This window comes from Dama dama, chromosome 26 (genome assembly GCF_033118175.1).
Source record: "Dama dama isolate Ldn47 chromosome 26, ASM3311817v1, whole genome shotgun sequence".
NCBI lineage: Eukaryota > Metazoa > Chordata > Mammalia > Artiodactyla > Cervidae > Dama > Dama dama.
In genome coordinates this window covers 50,129,878-50,147,950 of record NC_083706.1, presented here as the reverse complement: position 1 = coordinate 50,147,950, position 18,073 = coordinate 50,129,878, and the positions used below count along the sequence as shown (strand labels likewise).

Genomic DNA, 18,073 nt, shown 5'->3' with positions numbered 1-18,073 from the left:
GGTCTCTCTGCTCAAGTGGAGTTTGAAAACCAAAAACAGATTTCTACCTCAAAAGGTATGTGTCTGCACCTCAAATGCTGAAGGTCCCAGAATGTACTTCACAAGCATGCAACCCTGAAGGGCCCTTGTTACCTCTTTATTTGCTTTAAATATATCCTTCTTGCAGGCTGCAGTTGTCCTCCACTCGAAATAATGCACACAGTCTGTAGCAGTTACAAACTCGGGAGTTCCCTATTTTTAAAAGAAGTAAAAATAAGTTAGCATACTGCATATTGTAAAATGTTCCTTTTCTAAAGTTGGAAACTGTGAAGGCTAATGAAAAATTTTAAACTAGCAGCAGTGGGGTGGGGGTGGGGGGTGGCACACAACTGCACACAACTGTTCTAGTTAACAAGGTCACCCGAGTGAGAAGTTCCCAAACTCAAAACTTCTGAGACAAAAGCTTCATAAAATCATGATGGAATTTGGCTCTAACTGATCCAAAACTGTTCTACTGCCCCAGCTATGCAAGTACAGTAAGCTCATGGGAAGTAATCCTTGCAGACCTTCCACTCTCAAACTCCAAATGTTCTCTGAACCAAACGCCAACAAAACCAAAGCCAGAAAATGTGACCTCATGCTTCCTGGAAGCCGCGGAGGAGGCCCATCTGGACCTGACCAAGCTCATACACCGGCCTTCCTTAAACGCCCCCACACTGGAGGGGGGCCCCTCCTAACAGACGGGGACCAGCGATGACCACGGTGTGGCTGGTTGATAAGACCCAGCAGGAACTTACCCCTACACTCCCATGAGCAAGTCTAAGGAGTTCTGCAAATTCTGGTTCTTGTAGCATGAACACAGAATTCCTCAAGAAAAGTTAGTTAAAATTCAAATGACAGCTTACTCTGTAACTCAGACCTCCAGATTTCATACCACTGCAAAAATAGATTATTTCCCAAAGTTTCAACATGGACAAGAGTGCAATGGACAGTCTGGTCCAAAATTAACAATATCGAGTTATATTTTTCAAGTTCTTCACACAAGACAGGATGGGCTTAAAAATGCAACAGTCACAGCACCAAATTCTAAAAATGATATTTTAAAGCAATCTGGTAGCTACGTGAGCTCCACTCTATCTGATTTTTCTAAACACTTGGATTCTTACTCTGATTATAGAACACTCGTAGAACATGTATACAAGTTGTTTTTCCTAAAAGCTAGCAATCATTTGCTGAGAGTCCCTTTCTAAACAGTAAAGATTAAAACCAAAATATCACATACAATATGCAGAGTGAGGACAAACTTCATACTTTAAACAATTATGTTCCATTTCAACACTAGTAAGACCCCGAAAGTTGGGCACCCCATTACCCACTGGCCAAGGTTTCTTCTTGATAGATGTCAGTTTGTCCAATTTAATGTAAATGAGAAAAAAGAAAAAAAAAAAACACTTTAAGAACCAAATACACTGCCCTGAAAACTATCAAAAGAAAATGCAGAAAGAAAAAAAAAAATTATGCCTGCAACATAAACATTAAACAGAGTTGCGAGTTTAAACACACTAATCTTTACGACGTCGGTGTACACAGGATGTGGGTCAAGTTTCACTTAAACATTTTAACTATAGGCTTAGGATTTGTTTACTTATTGGTTTTTAATGATGATGGTCATTTGGTTGCGGTTTCTGTTTATCTGTTCGCTTGAGTTTTTAATTTTACTCACTTGTCTTAGAATACCAGGACAGCAAGAACGCCCCAGGGACAAATGTTTTTAAAAGAAAGATTATGAAGTGACTCTGCATGGACTCACCAAGGTTTTCCCACATAAAAAGGTGATGCTACTCTGGACTTTGTGATTTGTGTTCTGCTGCTTACAGTTCACTGTTGTGTTGAATTCCAGAAGAGACCTGCTTGCACTTTTCAAAACAGAGTCACCTATTCGGAGAGAAAAGAGCATGAACAAGCTAGAAGACATTCATAACCAAATGCTATTTCCAAGCAGGAGCAAAAACGGCACTTCTAAAAACGGCACTATAATTCTTCTGAAAAGCTTACACGCTTACAAAGTGTCCCTTCCCCAGGATTCTCTGTCTCAGGAATGCCATCCCCGCCCCACCTCCTGCTGTTCAAGCCCCAAAAATGGCACTAAGTCCTATCTCTCTCTCATCTGTCAACACGGGCAAGTTCCAGCGCTTCTACCTTCATCTCAAATCCGTCCACGTCTCTCCATCTCTACAACGACTGCAACCACTGTCATCCGTGTTCTGGCTATAGCCTCTTAATGGGGCCCCTTGCCTCCAACTCCTGTCTCGTCCCTCACCATCCTCCCTTTCCCACCCATCTTGCACCAGTCTGATCTTCAAAAACATAAATCAGAATATATAGTTTGGCTGAAGAAATCCTTCTATAACTTCATACATACACACTGTAAAAACAGAAATTTTTAGAACAGTTCACAAATAGGGTGATCACTTCTCAGTTTGCCTGGGATGTTATAATAAAAAAAAAAAAAACCTATACAGTATCAGTGATGATAGTTGGCACAAGAACAGACAGACTGGGACAGAGATCAAGACACCAGAGCAGAGAGCACAGACACCAGGACTCTTGCGTCAAACTTTGATATGTGATGGACCACGTCAGTGAGCAAAGAGACTGTTCAGTAGATAAAGCCGGAAAAAAAATAGCAATCTGTACTGGCAAAAAGATAAAAACTGAATCCCCACTTACCACTGTATACAAAAATCAACTCTGCACGGATTAAAAGATATAAACATAAGAAACCAAATTCTCTTAATAAAATATGTATGTAGTTATCTTTTAAATCCTTAATGCAGCAAAATATTGAAGACTCAAAAGCATTAACTACCAAAAAAAACTTAAAACTTGACTTTTTATTAAGTTTAAAAGTTTCCATTCGTCAAAAAATACCTTAAGTAAAACAGAAACAAATTATAAACTAGGCGATACATTGAGCTGGCAAAGAGCTAGCATCAAGAATATATATACTCATACATAAAAACAAAATCATTTTTTAAAATTTTAGGAAATAAAAGGAAATAAATGACCTCTAAGAGAAAATGCTGAGAGGAAAAAGGGGAAAACCCACACCAAGTCACATGAAATGGACAAGACATGATAGAAGATAGAAGAAAAACATCTTCATAGTACAAAGAGATGTTCAACATCACTGGTGATCAAGACCACATAAGCATACCAACCCCAGCCATTATATGGACAAAAATTAAAACACCCAATGTTGGAGCAGAGACAGCCCAGAGCTCTCCTGTGTTGCTGGTGTAAGTATTAACTGGTTTAACCAGTACATAAGTTGGCGTGGGCACTGAGTCTTACCACTGAACATTCACATACCCTATGCCTTAGCTAGTCAACTCTTAGGTAAATACACAAATGAGTGCCACAAATATATATATATATATATATATATATATATATATATATATATACACACACACACACAACAAGAAACATGTGAAAGAATATCTCGTGTTCTTCACACTAGTGAAAATCTGGAAACAACTCAAAGGCCCATCAAAAGAAGAGCAGATAAAGTAACCTTGCTAGATCTACACAATATACTACAACATAGGAGTCAGGGGAATAAATCAGGGAAAGACAACAATAGTTTTTTTTTTTTTAGCAGTATGCTAACTGTTACCACTTAAGCTCCCCCAAAACCACACACTGCCTGATACATACTTTCTATTAAGTTAAAAACACCACATACAGCCAGACAGACTCTGACTAGAGTAAGAGAGGAAAGAAAGGAAATGTTAGTGGACAGGATGTGGGCGAATGATTACCTCCAGTGAAGAGACAGGAGCATGGAGAGAGAGTGGTTATTGTCAAGGTCCTAGATTTTGTGACAGAAGGGTTTCATTGCATTATCCAAAACAACTAATTTAAAAAACAAAACCGAAAAAAAAGGTTAGTTCACAGACTAATGACGAGTGAGTGTCATGACCTCAGGATTACAACTGGTCTAATTCGATACATACACCGGAGATCTTTAAGCAGGGGGAGAAGAGAAAAAAAGAAAAACGGGAAAAAAAAAGAGGGGAAAGGGTAAAAATTTTAAGACGCTAATGGAGAGGAGATAATAATGGCTTTCAGACCCCATAGCACCAGACTTAACAGTACAGTGGTTCTCTGCCTTGCCTGTCTGAAACGCGGCAAAGGTTTGCCAGAATCGTCCTTCCGCGCCTAAAACTCCAGGAGGTCTCTCTGAAAAATCTTTTGTTTTTTTTCCTCGGACCAACAGCCGCAGAAGCCTGCGGAGGCGGCTCCGGGACCGTGGACAGCGCCCCGCGGCTCCGCCCACCGTGGGTGTGGCCGGGGCCGGGTGACGGGGCGGGGCCTGGAGGCGGGGCGGGGCCTCCCGCGCCCCCGCAGCGCCGCGCTCCAGGAGACTCGGGGCGCAGGGGGGGGCGGCGGGCTCGGCCGGCAGGAGGCGGCACGCGCAGCTGCCAGAAGGGGGCGCTTCCAGGCCGTGGCGGGGGGCGGGGGGAGACCCCCCACCTTAAAGACCCTCCCCCCGCGCCTCTGTCCCCCCCGACGCGGCGGCCCCATCCGGCCCCGTGCCCAGAGCTCCCGGGGACGCCTTATAACTGCGGGGCTCGCCCTGTGCGCAGACCAGACGGGCCCTGGCCTCGAGCCGAGACGGACCGGCCGAGCTCCGCGGCCGCGGCGCGGGGGACAGCGGCATCCCTTAGCGTCAGGCCCCGTCGGCACCGCGCCCGCCTGCCCGTCCAGCCTGCCTGCCGCCCGCTCCTCCGCCTGCTGGCCAGGACCGACTGCCCACCCCGGCACTCGGCGAGAGGCCTCGGTGCACCGCGGCAGCACCCCCGCGGCAGACCCCCGCGGCATCCCGGCCAGCCTTGCCGTCCTCCCCGGACGAGGGCCGGGAGAGGACTGTGGGGCGGCGGCCAGCACGCCAGGCCCACGGCCAGCTCCCGAGGACGGCGCCAAATGGGCTGGGCCGCGCTCGCCGGGCCCGCCAGATCGCGCCGGGTCCTCCAGACCGCGCGCCGGGCCCGCCAGACCACGCTCTCCCGGCCGGGCGCGCCAGACCAGACCGCACTGGCGGGGCCCCAGCAGACCAGACCGCGCCGGGTCCTCCAGGCCGCGCTCTCCAGGCCGGGTCCTCCAGACCGGGCTGCGCGCGCCGGGCCCGCCAGACCGCGGTCTCCCGGCCGGCCCCGCCAGACCAGGCCGCGTCCGCCCAGGCCCGCCAGGCCGCGCCGGGTCCTCCAGACCGCGCTCTCCAGGCCGGGGCCGCCAGACCGCGCTGGGTCCTCCAGACCGCGCGCTCGGCCCGCCGGACCGCGCCAGGCCCGCCAGACCGCGCGCGCCAGGTCCTCCAGACCACGCTCTCCAAGCCGGGTCCACCAGACCAGGCCGCGCGCGCTGGGCCCGCCAGACCAGCTCGCGCTCACCAGGCCCGCCAGATCGCGCCGGGTCCTCCGGACCGCGCCAGGCCGTGCGCACCAGGTCCTCCAGACCACGGTCTCCAGGCCGGGTCCTCCAAACGAGGCCACGCGCGGCAGGCCCACCAGACGGCGCTCTCCAGGCCAGGTCCGCCAGACCAGGCCGAGCTCTCCAGGCCAGGCCGCGCCGGGTCCTTCAGACCCTGCGCCCCGGGCCCGCCAGGCCGCGCTCGCCAGGGCCCGCCAGGCCGCGCCGGGTCCTCCAGACCGCGCTCTCCAGGCCAGGTCCGCCAGACCAGGCCGAGCTCGCCCGGGCCCACCAGACCAGACCGCACTGGCGAGACCCCATCAGACTAGACCGCGCCGAGTCCTCCAGGCCGCACTCTCCAGGCCGGGTCCTCCAGACCAGGCCGCACGTCCCGGGCCTGCCAGACCTGTCCGACCGCAGCCTCCAGGCCGAGCCCCCCAGACCGAGCCGCGCTCGCCTGGGCCCGCCAGACCAAACCGCACTTGCCGAGCCCGCCAGGCAGTGGCGGGTCCACCCGACCGCAGTCTCCAGGCCGGGGCCGCCAGACCGCGCCGGGTCCGCCAGACCACGCGCTGGGCCCTCCAGACAGCGCTCTCCAGGCCGGGCCCTGCAGGCCGCGCTCGCCCGGGCCCGCCAGACCAGGCCGCGCTCACCCGGACCCGCCAGACCCGGCCACGCGCTACCGGCCAGGCCCCGCGAGGTTCTCCCAACCCTGCGCTCCAGGGCACCCGCCAGGCCACGCTCGCCCGAGCCCGTCAGACCCAGCCACGCTCTGCAGCCCGGGCCGCGCCGGGTCCTCCCGACCCTCCGCGCCAGGGCGCCCATCCGGCCGCGTTCGCCCGCACCCGCCAGTCCCGGCCACGCGCCGCCAGCCAGGCCACGCCGGGTCCTGCAGACCCTGCGCGCCCGACCGCGCTCACCAGAGTCCGCTCGACCAGGCCGCGCGCCGGGCCTGCCAGGCCTCGCCTGCCACCCTCGGCGCCCACGGCCGAGCCCGGCCGAGCTCGCAACCCGACCTCGCTGAGGCTGCCCGGCCTGGCGATCGCGCCTCCGCCGGCGGCCGCGGGGCACAGCACGCGGCCGCCGGGCCTCCTCAGCACCTCGCTGAGGGCCTGCCAGCCGGGCCGCTAGCCCTCTCCGACGTGCTCCGGCCAGGCCGCCCCCTCGCGGAACACGCTCGCCTCTGTTGTATCGTGTCTTTCGACGTGTGCGGTTTCACGTGTTCCTTCGCCAAAAAGAGAACCCCCCTGCCCAGCTCTCGCCTCCGCCTCACCTTTCCGCTCCTCTTTCTATGAACACTCCAAAACAGATTTCTACTCTGGCTCCTGCCCCCTCACACTCTCTGCCTCTCGCCTTGACCCCCGCACTCGCCGCGCCCCCCCACCCCGGAGCCACGTGATTCGCTGCTTTCAGCTTCAAGTCTTTGCTCAAATGTCACTTTCTCAGCGACACCCACCCCACTGAATATTCTTGAACACAGATCCCGAGACCGACCCCGCCCCCCCCCGGCGCTCCCGCCTTTCCACTGTCTTCTACAGCATCCGTCACAGTCTTACTATCCCACTTAGCCACTGTCTTTCTTGCGGGCCTCCTACACCACTAGAATGTAAGCTCCGTGAGAAAAGGGGTTTTTGTCTGTTTTGGTGACTGATTCATTCAAATATGTTACAAATCAATAAATGAGTATTAAGTGTTAGCTGTTTTTAAAAAAAAATTATATATATATATGTTATGATTTAACCAAGTAAATCAGAATATACTACAATGTACTTAACTATCCCATGGTTAGGCTGTTTTGGCATATTTGCCACAATTTTCAATGCTACAAGGAATTTTTTTTGTACAAAAGTCTATGTACAAAAGACTGTTACAGGGATCTAAATTTTTAAATGTAACAGATAATTCTAGACTATCAGGAGAGACTCTAAATGGGATAAAAATATGAGTTACACCTAGAAGGCAACCAGTTATCACCAGGTATCATCTTATATATCTAACAGAATTATATCATTTTTTAAAATGTAAAGATACAAGGCACAAGAAGAAATGGTATCTTCACATGTTAATAGAGACATGAAAGTTAATCTAGTGATCAACCTGGATTGCTGTTATAGATTTCTGTGAATGCTCACAGGAATCATTAAGCACAACCTTAAGTCAGGGGTCAGTCTGCTTAGAGTAAATGAAGTCACATGACCAGCAACTGCAACTGAATTTCAACTCTGTCCTACCCCCAGGTCACCTATAAGAAGCCAGTCAGAATCCCAGGCTTTCATGGTGAGTAACCTCACTTAACAGTGAGTCTGTTACCTTGGTGAAAGGGGCTATAATAGCCTTCATGAAGTGGATACATAATTTTCAACCCCCAGAAAGATTAATTAAATGAAAATCATGGTATTAATATTAAGGCTGTTAGGAGGAATGTGAACATATTCAGTACTTTTATATACTTGTGATGTTTAATGTTACAACTAATTCAGAGGGTATAACTAAGCAACTGATTCAGAACTGTGACAATGTTAGAACAGCTAAGAGAATTTCAGGTTTATCATATTTCTACACTTAAACTATTAAATTTGTAAGAATTATTGTTAATCCTTAAACTTTAATCGTCAGATCAGATTATCTGATGTACTTTAAACAGAAATCAAATGTATAAAATGCATAAATTATTGTAAAATGTGATGAAGATGATTCAACGAGGTTGTAAATGGAACCAAATGGCTGTTCACCGACCCCATAAAAATGACTGCTAAACTCTGCTAGATTTATATATGTAACAGTATCACTGGCCTAAGAAGAACTAATACAGGATTTTTTAATCAAAAATAATGTAATATTGTTTAGACCAAAGTTGAGGTTTTAATATTTGTCTGTAAGTACAAAAACTGCCCTATGGGCACTATAAAACTCACATCAACAATTATCTTCCCACAAGGGTTAGAGACAATCATCTTCCTATAGTAATATATGAATGTGCCCGTTTCTAGGCTCCCTGCCAGCATTCCATGATTCAACCATTTAAACTTCTGCCAATGTGACTGAAGGAAAACTAGATTTCATTATTGCTTTGATTTGCATTTATGCCTGGCTTACAAATGAAGCTGAATTGACCATCTGGATTTCGTCTTTTGTGAATTGCCTGTTCTTAGAGACTTTGCTATTTTGCTCCTGCATTGTTTTTCTTATCATTTATAAAGAGAAATTCCTACCTCCTTCAGATTATATTTCTATTTTACTAGGCTTTTTCCCCCCAGTGTTCATTGTCTTTTTACTTTTAATTAATCCATAATCTCTGTAACAATGCAAAGGAGATGTCTAATATTGTTTCCTAGGAGATAAATGGCTTAATTATATCTAAATTTCAGGTTATTCATTAAGTTCTCATATGTGTTTGGATCTGTTGCTAAACTAGCTCTTCTTTTCTCTGATCTATTGGAAGCTCCAGTTTTTGCGGCTATTTTCCAAAATTCACGTTTGTCTTCCCTTTCTAGCAAACTGATGTCAGTTTCCAGCTGTCCTCTAAGAGCCAGGAGTTCAGGTTACCCACCATACTTCCCGTATTAGCGCTCTAACTGTCTGATGGGACACTGTGATCACAGAGCAAGAAGCCAAGTAAGTCCCCAGGCTCTGCAGCTGGCCTGTCAGCATTCAAATCCGCAACCACACAACCTCTGGCAGGCTGCTTATCCATGTCGTGCTTCAGCTTTCTCCCTTATAAAATGAGGGAAATGAGATCATCGGCTTCAGAAGTTGATGAACAAATTAAATGAGATACTTTTTACTTAGAAACAGAACACCTGGCATGTAAGTGCACACCAAGTTTAGTGATTAGCTATAAAACTAAATTTACAAGAACAAATTTAGTTATTTCGACTGTACAACACAAATGAGCAAAATGAGATCTGATTCAAGGTGACCTGTGCTAATGTTCATGTTGCTCTCACTCTCGCTCACACACGTGTGCTTTCCTGAGTTGAAGGACAGGGCAATAACCGCTAGTGCTGAAAGCACACTTCATCTAGCATACCATTCTCTCCCCCAGAGGGTCTGAGGCCCCAGGAAGAGTATGTCATGTGTGTCTGGGAGTAAAATGAGATTAGAAACAGCTGTTTTATATCATTGTCAACCGGTAACAACTCATCTTTTTTAACTCTCCCTTTCAACCAACCTCTCCTAGTCCACCAAGCCCAGCTTTCTAAAAACACATTTTATCAGATCACCTCCCCCCATTACCGTCACAAAGAATCTATAATGGATCCACTATCTGCCCCAGAAAATACCAACTCTCCCCCCTGGGCTTTCAAAGCCTATCTAACTTGGTCATTCTCGAGTTTTGTGCCAACTTCACAAATCTTCCTCCTAGAGACTTGTGTGCATCTGGTACCCATCTATGTTACACCGGACTGCACTGCAGTGCCACAAACCAGAAGCACACTTTCACTAGCCAAAAATACTATAGCCCGTATTATAATAAAATCAAGAGGAAAACTACTTTTCCTCTTCCTGAAAACCTAAGTAACACCAGCCAACAAGCCCACTTGGGGCCTCTCTCCCTGAATTGTCCAAACTAAGAAACTGATGATCTCATTTGCACTTTTTTTTTTTTAATTTGGCTGCCCTGGGTCTTAATTGTAGCATGCAAACTTTCCTTTCTGCTGAGGCATGCAGGCTCTAGTTCCCTGGCCAGGGGATCGAACCCAGGCCCCCTGCATTGGGAGTGAGGACTCTTAACCACTGGACCACCAGGGAAGTCCCACAAATTTTTTCAGTATATCACAAAATAGTAAAATTTGGCCCAGGAGTTCAGAACGAGCTGGTGCTTTCTCAGATCTCTATCCTGGGCCCCAAATCCCTCTGACCACTGTTCTTGGTCTAGACTGTCTCCACGTTGGGGGAGAGGGAAGCCAGGCAGACGCTGGAGCTCGACCAGCAGACCTCCCAGACCTCGCTCTTCTTTTTTCTAAACATTACTTTCTAAAAAGCCCTTTCAAGTGTGCTTTAGGAATTTGCGTTCAAGATGACAGATGGAGCTACCAAAGGAACTCGCCCCTCCCAACTCCAAAACCGATTCCCGCCTCCTGGTGCCACACCGTCCCCAGTCACACACCGTGCCCACTTCGCCCTGACCCGTCAGACCTCACCCCTGAAAACGCCCGGGTCACAGGTCACCACAGACACCCACACCACCACCCCCGAGGGTGACACCTCCTGCTTTCACATCCGCCCCACATCTCTTTTACACATCTGCCCCTTTTACGCTCCAAGTAACGTGGCAGGGCCATCAACCACGTGGACCCATTATCCTCCCAAAGGAAAGGGATCTCGACCAAAAAAAAAAACAACAACCAGGGCCGCTGGGCAAATGAAATGAGCCCTAGGAAAGAGGTCTGTGTTTTTTCCTCTAGGAGGAAGCCCTTAGGACCATTTAATTTTTAGGGGGAGCCCAAAGCCAGGGACCATCTGCGACCCCACGTGAATACAGACTGCCTGAGACTCAAACCACCACAGCAGAAAGATACAAGGGGGAAGGGAGTCGGGCGTCAGAGGAAATGGGTGTGAAAGAGGGAGAAAAGGAAAGACAGGGTTTAAGAAAAAACAGGAGAAGGCAGAGCCATATAGGAAACAGCCTTCTTAGCAATAAACACAAAGGCGCATCAATCTTCACAACGACTGACTGCACAGCACCCGCGGGACGGGAGGAAGCTACCCCCGTCTCAGCTCGGACATTCACATTGCTACCACTCTGAACTCCTATAAAACACAAAATATACATTATGGATCATAAGCTTATATAATTAAAGAGACAGCTTACATACACAGTCATTTTTGCAAAATCAGGATCTCCCACGTGTAGTAAGCTAACAGCAGTTTTACTTACCCACAGAATGAAAGCTGTCTGTCTTCAAGTCTTGCATACAAACAGCACTTGATGGTCCACACTGGGCAATACCCACATTTCCACAGATGTTGATTTTATAAAGCATGTTATTTTTGGTATCCACCGCTTCCCATGTATAACTAGAAAGGAAGAAAAGCAATTTGTCACTGTCACTGATCTGCCAATAATTAAACTTCTCTCTAGTTTCATATTCAAGCCACATTTGCTTAAGACTACCATAACCTAGAAGATACACTTTCATTAGCCAAAAATACTAAAGTCAAACTATGTTAAGTTGAATAGAAGCCAGGGCAGAAACCACTAAATACCACCTCGCTCTGGTTCAATCCGCCCTGAAGCAGCCTCAAGACTCCATAAGCATTAAAATACTTAAAATTCTACCATTAATTTAAGAATACCAACTCAGATATTTAAGTAATTGCTCAGGAATTATGTTGAGTTTTAAGGCAGTGACCTTTCCAATCACCGTGGAAAGCTGCAAAGCCAAATATTTGTTTTTAATTTTGTTTATCTTATTTAAAAACTAGTTATGGCATGTGAGATAGTTCTGGTTCTGGTTTTACCTTTAACAGTTCAGATCCGAATTGACAAGATGAAGTTATGCCATCAGGCGACGGATCCAAAATCAGACAAAATTAACTTTTGGTTGATTCACTACATGAAGTATTTTATATGCATTAAAACTCGCTGTCTGTTCAAATCTCTGGCAAAGTAGATATTGAGTAACTATCCATGAACCAATCTGCATACTTGGGACAAAATACAGCTGACCCTTGAACAACATGGATTTCAACTGCACGGGTCCACTTACACATGAATTTGTTTCATTAAGTAGTGTACTGCCATATACCAAACGACAAGCCGTGGTTGGCTGAACACACAGATGCAAACTGTGGATGCAGACGTGAACTGTAAAGCTGGATGTGAATTTTCAACAGGGGTGGGGAGGGCAGGGTGGGGTGTCGCACTCCTAACACCCACACTATTCAAGGGCCAACTATAACGCTTGGTCAGTTCTCTCGTAACAAGGATTCTCAATTCTCCACTCTTCCCAGGGAGAATGCTGTGTCAATTCTGTAAAAATTTCCTCAACAAGGGTAGATAGGAAACGAGAGTAAATAAAAAGTTCCTCACAAAATGCACAAGGTACATTAATGCAACAGTACTGTCGAAAGGACAAAAGATAAATCAGAATTCCTATCCTGGAATTGTGGAGGAACCAGGTGTGAGACCTTGAGGTTGCTAAGCTGGAAACCACAAGTATGTGTCAGGAGCTTACCATGGGCAGCACCAGCTTGATGGGGAAATACAGCCCCCATAGGACCACTCCACTTTCAGGGCTCCCCTTCGGCTGGGTGTCAGAGCACTGACTCGGCACAAACCCCAGGCAACACACCTTTCCTTGCCCAGAGGCAGTCTCCCCAAGAGCCCCGTCCAGCAATGAGGAACCCCAACAGGAAGGTTACTGGCAGACAAGGAGGCCGGTGTGCTCCTGAACCCAGATCTGGGGACCGATCAACTCCACCTGCCAGGAAACCAAGGACCTGGGCACACGTCAGCACTCAGGCAGGGCTCTGAGAGCTCCGCTGGGAGTTCTGACAGCCACTGAACTTCAAGAAACCTGAAAAACAGGCTGGAGTGCTTTGGCAAGCACCAGCCTTAGGGTGACGCTGGACTCAGATGCAGTTACCACTAAACTCAGCCTTCCTACCAGTAAGTAACACCTTTTACCTCCCCAAGTCCAGAGTTCCATGGCCCGAGAAAATGACCCAAGTAGTATCAGGTGCCAGCAAGTCATCTATCCAGGCCTGTTTCTTTTGACCTTCATAACCTTTCTTCATTCGCTTCACAAATAAATCTTAAGTTCTTAGTGAGGAGTACAGAAATGATCAAGCAATGATCATTCCAAAAATGCCCTGCCCTCTTGGAGTGAATATTCCAGGGGAGGACAGAAAATAAACAGGTAAGCAAATACACAGGAGAATTCCACCTTCTAACACAAAGCAGTAACAAAGTAGCAGAAATGTGATAGGAATCAACAAGAGTAGCTGAGATCAAACTCACGCTAAGACTTGAATGACAAAATGAGCAACCCAGGGGAAGATGTGGTGGGAAGGATATTCCAGCAGACATTAATGAGTCATTCCGAGGTCCTGAGGCAGGAATAAACTCAGCACAGGGATGGAAGGGAAGGAAGGGCCCTATGGCTGGAGCGAGGTGGAGAGAACGAGCAGCAGATGAGATCCAGGAGATGGGGACACCTGGTCACACAGATTAAAGGAAGCAGTCTGGATTCTGAACTTGAAGAAAAGACAGGCTGCTCAAAGATCCACACTATGGATCTTTCCTTAAAATTTTAAGCTAGTGTTTTTATGTGCAGAGTATTAGTAGAGTTTTCTATTAAATACAGTTAATTCAGGAAAATTGTGAATCTCTTACTCAGGGCCCCAAAGTTTTTCCAGGATAGCAGACACCAAATTTAAAGCACTGGCATCATTAAAGTGTTCCACCACATGAGAGGTGTGTGAAGGTATTTTAGAATGAGTGAACTGGTAGGAATCAACTCTAAAGAAATGCACGTGGTGACCGAAAACACTACGCTTTTCTTAAAACAGAAACCCACTGCCATTTCTGCAGAGGTGATAGTTAAATAAGGCAGATGTAAACAGCCTGTGTGAGTGCAGCAGGAAAGAGATAGAAGAGCGTGAAATGGGGAGGTGCTGTCCCAACGATCTGGTAATCAGAATTCCTAGAAAGACGCTGCCCGAGTCAATCGTATTTCTTTTCTCTACTTGTATTTCATATTTGCTTTCTGTCAAGATTAATCAAAATGATAAGTGGTTATGGGAGGAAGGGGGGAGGGTGCTGTGAAAGTACTCGAGTGCTGGGTGTCTTCAAGGGTTTGATTTAACCACCAACACAAGGCAGAGACTCACAAACCTAAACTGCAGCTCTTGGGTGAAGAGTCCTCAGTCAGTGCTTGAAAGGGTCCGATTCCAACAGACACGTGTCTGCTCGAAAACAGACACACACGCCCAACGCCTTGTATCGTTAGGAGCTCAGGAATGATTGTTTAGTTGAAATCATCAATCTGAAAACTCACGAAGCATATTCCAAAACCTACAGTGTCAACTGCTGTGCCCCTTATTTAGATTAAATTATCATCCTTAATAAACACGTTTTAAAGATGATTTCACTAAATTTCAAAGTCAAATAAATATCCGATAGCACTTAAGAGAACTACGTGTTTGGCACTAGATAATTGTAGCCTCCTTGCCAAGATTGAAAAGCAAACTACCAGAATGGCCGAGGCCGAAATCATTCTTTAAATTTATGCTGAAGTTTTAAAGCACTATGATCGTATTTGAGAATGGGAGAATGGCTTCAGAAACAATAAAAGCACATAGACTAAATAAAATTTAATGATATGTTAGAGGAATAATAATATTTCATCCAAAAGTTTTCCACTAGAAAATTCTCTACATGAGGTGAACACATACAGCCAAAATGAGGAAACACAACAGTAAGATTTATTTAAGAGCCAAGCAACTGAGACCATTCAGCTGAGATTCCCAGAAAAGTCTATATTCTACACTAAGCTTTTTGGGCTTACATAAATAAAGAGGGGGGAAAAAAAAACTAACAGGAAAAAATGAGTCCAACGTGTCAGACCAAAGAGAAAAATGAGCTGTAATATTAAAATTTTAAACTTTTAGCAGGGAACAAACCATGGAAGAAAATATCTCCAAGTTGGGTGGAAATGTAGTCTTTATTCAGACACACAGACACGAATGTTTGAAATATATTTGCTCTATAAGCATCGACTAGCATACAGATAGTGTAAAAGCCCAGTGGGCATCTTCACGAAACTCTTGACTCTCCTATCAGGCCAAGACTTCTATGAGACACCGTGGTTCTAAGCTGTCCCCCATCTCATCTGTGAGAAACAGGATGCCAGGAGATGGAGCAGGAGAACCCTAGGAAGTGTGTGGTCTTGGGGAACCAGCACCCAGAGGCCCCGCCCAGCACCCAGAGGCCCCACCCACTTTGGGGTCTTAGAATCAGTTCCAATCCTGCGAGGAGACCCAGCCTAACCTCAGTCAGCAGCGCTCTTCTGGACACAAAACCACCTGGACAAGAACCCTGGCTTCGAAAACTAGCACACGCAAGCAAAATCCTTGCCACGCTACCTCCTTCTCCAGAGTAGTGTAAATATCATTAGCCAATGTCCCCCTCCCGCCCTTAGAAAACTCCCAAGTTCACTTCAAAGCAAACCTGGCAATTAGACACAGAGGGCTGCACGCAATGCCCCCTGGACCACATGGGCTGGCCCCTGCTGTTATCCTCAGCTCTGACACCAACCCTCCTGGCACTTCCCACCACCCACTGCTAGATCTGATGTGCCCTAGTATCCCCCACTGCCCTGTGACTCAGTACAGGAGTGTCCTCCGTTCCAGAATGACAGAGTGACAGATACAGGGACAGAATCAACATATGTTGGCAGGCTGGGAAGGAAACTGGCCAGTGGACTAAGTGTGGATCACAGCAAACTCTCACCCCAGGCCCTGAAGTCTACACGGCAGGCCGCCCAAGCACCATACATGGTTACTCAACTCTCTCGAATTCCTCCACTTTAGAGGCAGACTCCATGGCTCAGAGACATGAAACCCCCTGCCCAGCGTCACACAGCTATGAAATGACGATGCCAGGCACGAGCCCAGGTCCATCCCAGCCCCAAAGGCAAATGCTCACACTAAGATCAACTGCCTCATTTATTCACCTTTTTTTTTTTTTTAAGATATTTACTTTTAAGTAAATAACACTGAAGCTAGCAAAGCATTCCGGGAGACTTTAGGAGCTTCAGTCTTGTCACAATAGATGCCCCTGAAATGGCAGACCCTGAGTGTCGATTTCCGGAGTGAGTGAATGCACCTGAGCATGGCCCCTGGAGAGAAGCTGTTGGTGAAGACTTCTGTGACGACCCAGGCCGCCCCACATCATGCTGATCAAAAAAAGACACTTTTCTGAGCTCAGCGTTAGTTGCTCGGTCGTGTCCAGCTCTTTGCAACCCCACGGACTGTAGCCCGCCAGGGACCTCTGTCCATGGGATTCTCCAGGCAGGAATCCTAGAGAGGGTGGCCTTTCCCTTCTCCAGGGGGTCTTCCCAACCCAGGGATCGAACCTGGGTCTCCCGCATTGCAGGCAGATTCTTCAGCATCTGAGCCACCGGGGAAGCTCAAGTTCTTGCCTAAATTTTAAACTGCTGCTGCTATTTACCTCCACCACGCACCGCCCCCCGCCCCCGCCCCCGCCCCTGCCCCAGTCCAGGTCTGTTCTCGCTCTTGCATGGTCTCAACTGCCAAACCCCAGAGACACTGCCTTCCGCAGCCTCTCTTCCCTCACCCAACTGATTTCCATGGGAAGAACATCAATCCCTTCAGCCCCCCCTTTCCCACCAACTGCCCTGGCCTCACTCTAGCACCCAGACTGGTTGAGGATTCCACGAGGAAGGAACAGGTCTCCACCTTTTCCTCGCCTTAGGGTCACATCCTCCTTTACTATGACTCGTGAGCTCAGCAGACAGCTGCCCTCCCAAAATCTCAGCCAAGAATCCCACAGTCAGTGTCGTCCGTCAGTAACTGGGAAACATCATGCAATCAAACCACGGAGGCAGCAGGGAGCGGGGTGAGAGGACCGCAGGAGTCACATATAAGACAAATGACTTTAAGAGGTCTCGGATCTCAAACTGAATTCTGTGGCTGAGATAGGCCCTGGGGGTGGACGATTCATCTCATCAGATAAACTGAGGACACAGGCTGTAGTCCCTCGGTTCAAGAAAGCTTGAGACCATCTGCCCTTGACTGTGATCCCACGGCCTCTGCCGAAACCACCTTGAAGGACAGAAGTCAGTCCATCTATTCCATAGCCTGGAGGTTCCATTTTAATCTCATTTGGTTTACGTTTCATAATATCCTGAGAAGTTGTTGGCACGCAACCAATTAGAAGATCACCAGTTAGAAGAAAGCAGACGACCAGCAGACCGTCAACCAACCCGGAGATGGCAAGGCGTTCCTCCCTTCCCAGTACAGTCTGAGAGCCACACTGAGAGCCCGACCTGGTCAGAACGGGGCCAAATCGGGGGCAGCAAGGAAGAAGCCAATCTAACTGGCCATCACAGCTGCCTGGAGATCAGAAAGGTTCCCGAAGAGAGACAGAGAGCCATCTCTACTGGATGTGGTGCCAACGTCCGTCCAAAAGAGAGAAATCAAAAGAAAAAGCCAGACGGCTACAACTGGACAACTCTTCTCAGCTAGTTGACACTTAATGGGACACCTCTCAAGCTTTCGTACACATCATCACTGAATACCTGCAAAACTGTAACACTTTGCAAATACAATGTAGGGTTCTTTCTAATTCTTAAAACAGCTAACATCCAAAATGAAGTCTAGGACTTCCCTGGTAGTGCTGTGGATAAGAATTTGCCTGCCAAGGCAGGGGACGTGAGTTCGATCCCTAGTCTGGGAAGATTCCACGTGCTGAGGAGCAGCAACTACGCCCATGAGCTGCAACTACTGAAGCCCCTGCCTCTAGAGCCCGTGCTCCACAACAAGAAGAGACCCCGCAATGAGGAGCCCGCACACAGCAAGGAAGAGCAGCCCCAGCTCACTGCAACTGGAGAAAAACCACGCAAAGCAGCCAAGACCCAGCAGAGCCAAA

The 18,073-nt window shown here is 48.0% G+C and overlaps 1 protein-coding gene across 1 annotated transcript in view; it reads right to left on the bottom strand.

Moving 5' to 3' along the window:
• Positions 1–18,073, bottom strand: part of IGF2R (insulin like growth factor 2 receptor) — a 101,540-nt gene that overhangs the window by 70,670 nt on the left and 12,797 nt on the right. Inside the window, exons 2-4 of the mRNA XM_061130501.1 lie at positions 11,336–11,475; positions 1,790–1,914; positions 133–231 (exon numbers count right to left, since the gene is read on the bottom strand). Of these exons, the coding sequence (XP_060986484.1) occupies positions 133–231; positions 1,790–1,914; positions 11,336–11,475 (364 nt within the window). The remainder of the gene's footprint in view (positions 1–132; positions 232–1,789; positions 1,915–11,335; positions 11,476–18,073) is intronic.